This window comes from Aureococcus anophagefferens (assembly GCF_000186865.1).
Source record: "Aureococcus anophagefferens unplaced genomic scaffold AURANscaffold_323, whole genome shotgun sequence".
NCBI classification, from domain to species: domain Eukaryota; class Pelagophyceae; order Pelagomonadales; family Pelagomonadaceae; genus Aureococcus; species Aureococcus anophagefferens.
Genome location: NW_008705851.1, coordinates 5754 through 6965, shown reverse-complemented (window position 1 = coordinate 6965; position 1212 = coordinate 5754). Strand labels below are relative to the sequence as shown.

General features: G+C 78.5%; 1 protein-coding gene across 1 annotated transcript; it reads right to left on the bottom strand.

The window, feature by feature from the left end:
* Positions 1 to 52: 52 nt before the first annotated feature.
* On the bottom strand, positions 53 to 436 carry AURANDRAFT_68723 (hypothetical protein; the record flags this gene model as incomplete). Its single annotated transcript, XM_009044443.1, has 1 exon — positions 53 to 436. A coding segment is annotated over one exon (384 nt), but the record flags the coding sequence as incomplete, so codon positions are not given.
* Between the last annotated feature and the right edge of the window lie 776 nt (positions 437 to 1212).

Below are 1212 nucleotides of genomic sequence, written 5' to 3'. Positions count from 1 at the left end.
TCGGCGGCTCCGTCGGCGGCTGGAGCTCTCGGCTCCCCCGGGCGAAGGAGACGCGGTCCCGCTCGCCGGCGGCGATGCGCGCGAGCTCCTCGGTCCGGAACTCGTCGAGCTCGAAGGACCGCCGCGGCGACAGCGTGTCCGTGTGGATGCTCGACGGCTTCCGCGGCGACTCCGTCTTCATGCTCTCGCGGATCTCTTTCAGGCGCTCGAGGCGCTGGAGGTCCTCGGCGGAGCTCGACCGCCGCCGCCGCCGCCGCACGGCCGCGCCGTCGAGCCCGCTGCTGCCCGTGACGTTGATGTCGTAGACGGGCGTGACCTTGCTGTCGCAGCGCTGCAGGAACTCGATGGGCGGCGGCCGCCGGGGGCTCCTGGAGAGGGGCAGCCCCGGCGGCGGGGGCTCCTCGGCCGCCGCGCGCGCCGGGACCTCCTCGCCCATCGTCCTCGGTGCGCTCGAGTCGAGGGGTAGGTTGTGTCGACGTCGGATGCGCCGCCGAAGGTGGGCTGTAAAGATTGCGTCAAGAATCCGGCGGCGATTTGGTGTTTCCACACTTCAAGAAAAAAAAAGAGAAGAAAAAAATCGGCGCCGAAGGCGCCGTGGGGCGGCGCCGAAGGCGCCGGGAGGCGGCGCCGAAGGCGCCAAGAGAGCGCCGCAGGCGCCGGGGGGAGCAGGAGATTACAACACGGGTATTACATCTAGCTGCCGCCGCGGGCCGCGCGCGGCGCCGGCCCGCGGTCGGCGCCGCGCGCTTCGCGCGGCGGGCCTGCGGCGCGGCGCTCGCGGCCTGGGCGGCCCGCGCGCGGCGGTCCGCGGCCCTGGGCCGCTTCCTCGCGGCGGGCGCGAGGCCCGCGGCGCTCCGCGTGCGGTCGCGGCGCCGGCGGCTCGCGCGGGGCCTCGGCGTGTGGCGGCGGCGCTGGGAGGCGCTCCACCGCGGCGCGGCGCCGGCGCTCGGCCGCTGGTGGAAGGCGCGAGTCGCCGATGTCGAGGGCCCCGCGGCCGCGGCGGACGTCGCGGCCGCGTTCCGGCGCCTCCGCCACGTCGCGCCGGCCTCGCGCGGCGCGCTCCGCACGTGGCGCGCGGCCGCGGCGGCGTCCGCGGCCGCCGCCGCGGACGGCGCGGCGCTCAGGAGCCGCGTCGCCGCCTGGCGGCGGCGCGCGGCCGCCGCGCGGTCGCGGCGCGCGGCCGCGGCGGCGGCCGCGGCGGCCGCGGCGGCC